Below are 356 nucleotides of genomic sequence, written 5' to 3' on the forward strand. Positions count from 1 at the left end.
GGGGTCCCCCCTGGAAGGACGTGTCATCAGCAAGGAGAAGAAGGGGGCGCACCCGGAGCACTGCCTCCGCACCTTCGAGGCAGGAGCCTTCCAGGACCTGCTGGCCACCTACGGGTCCCTGGACTGTGTGCGGATAGTCACGCTGGCCCCGGAGATGAAGAGGAGCGCTGAGGTGATCCGGGAGCTCACCAAGCAGGGCATCTGCGTCTCGCTCGGTACGGGCCGGGGCGGCGAAGGGTCAGGCAGGCTCTGTCAGCCGGTGCCACGCGGGCCAGGCAGCCCGTCTCAGGGCTGTGGTATCTGACGATGTCTCGGCGTGACTGGCTGGGTGGATGGGGTGGGGTTTCTTTTGCCTG

General features: G+C 66.9%; 1 protein-coding gene across 1 annotated transcript in view; it reads left to right on the top strand.

Moving 5' to 3' along the window:
* Positions 1–7: 7 nt before the first annotated feature.
* The window catches only part of AMDHD2 (amidohydrolase domain containing 2), a gene marked incomplete at its 5' end in the record, with an annotated part of 4,428 nt that continues 4,079 nt past the window's right edge, over positions 8–356 (top strand). Inside the window, one exon of the mRNA XM_010139145.1 lies at positions 8–215. Within this exon, the coding sequence (XP_010137447.1) occupies positions 8–215 (208 nt within the window). The remainder of the gene's footprint in view (positions 216–356) is intronic.

The sequence above is a fragment of the Buceros rhinoceros genome, unplaced genomic scaffold, assembly GCF_000710305.1.
Source record: "Buceros rhinoceros silvestris isolate BGI_N320 unplaced genomic scaffold, ASM71030v1 scaffold39076, whole genome shotgun sequence".
Lineage (NCBI taxonomy): Eukaryota > Metazoa > Chordata > Aves > Bucerotiformes > Bucerotidae > Buceros > Buceros rhinoceros.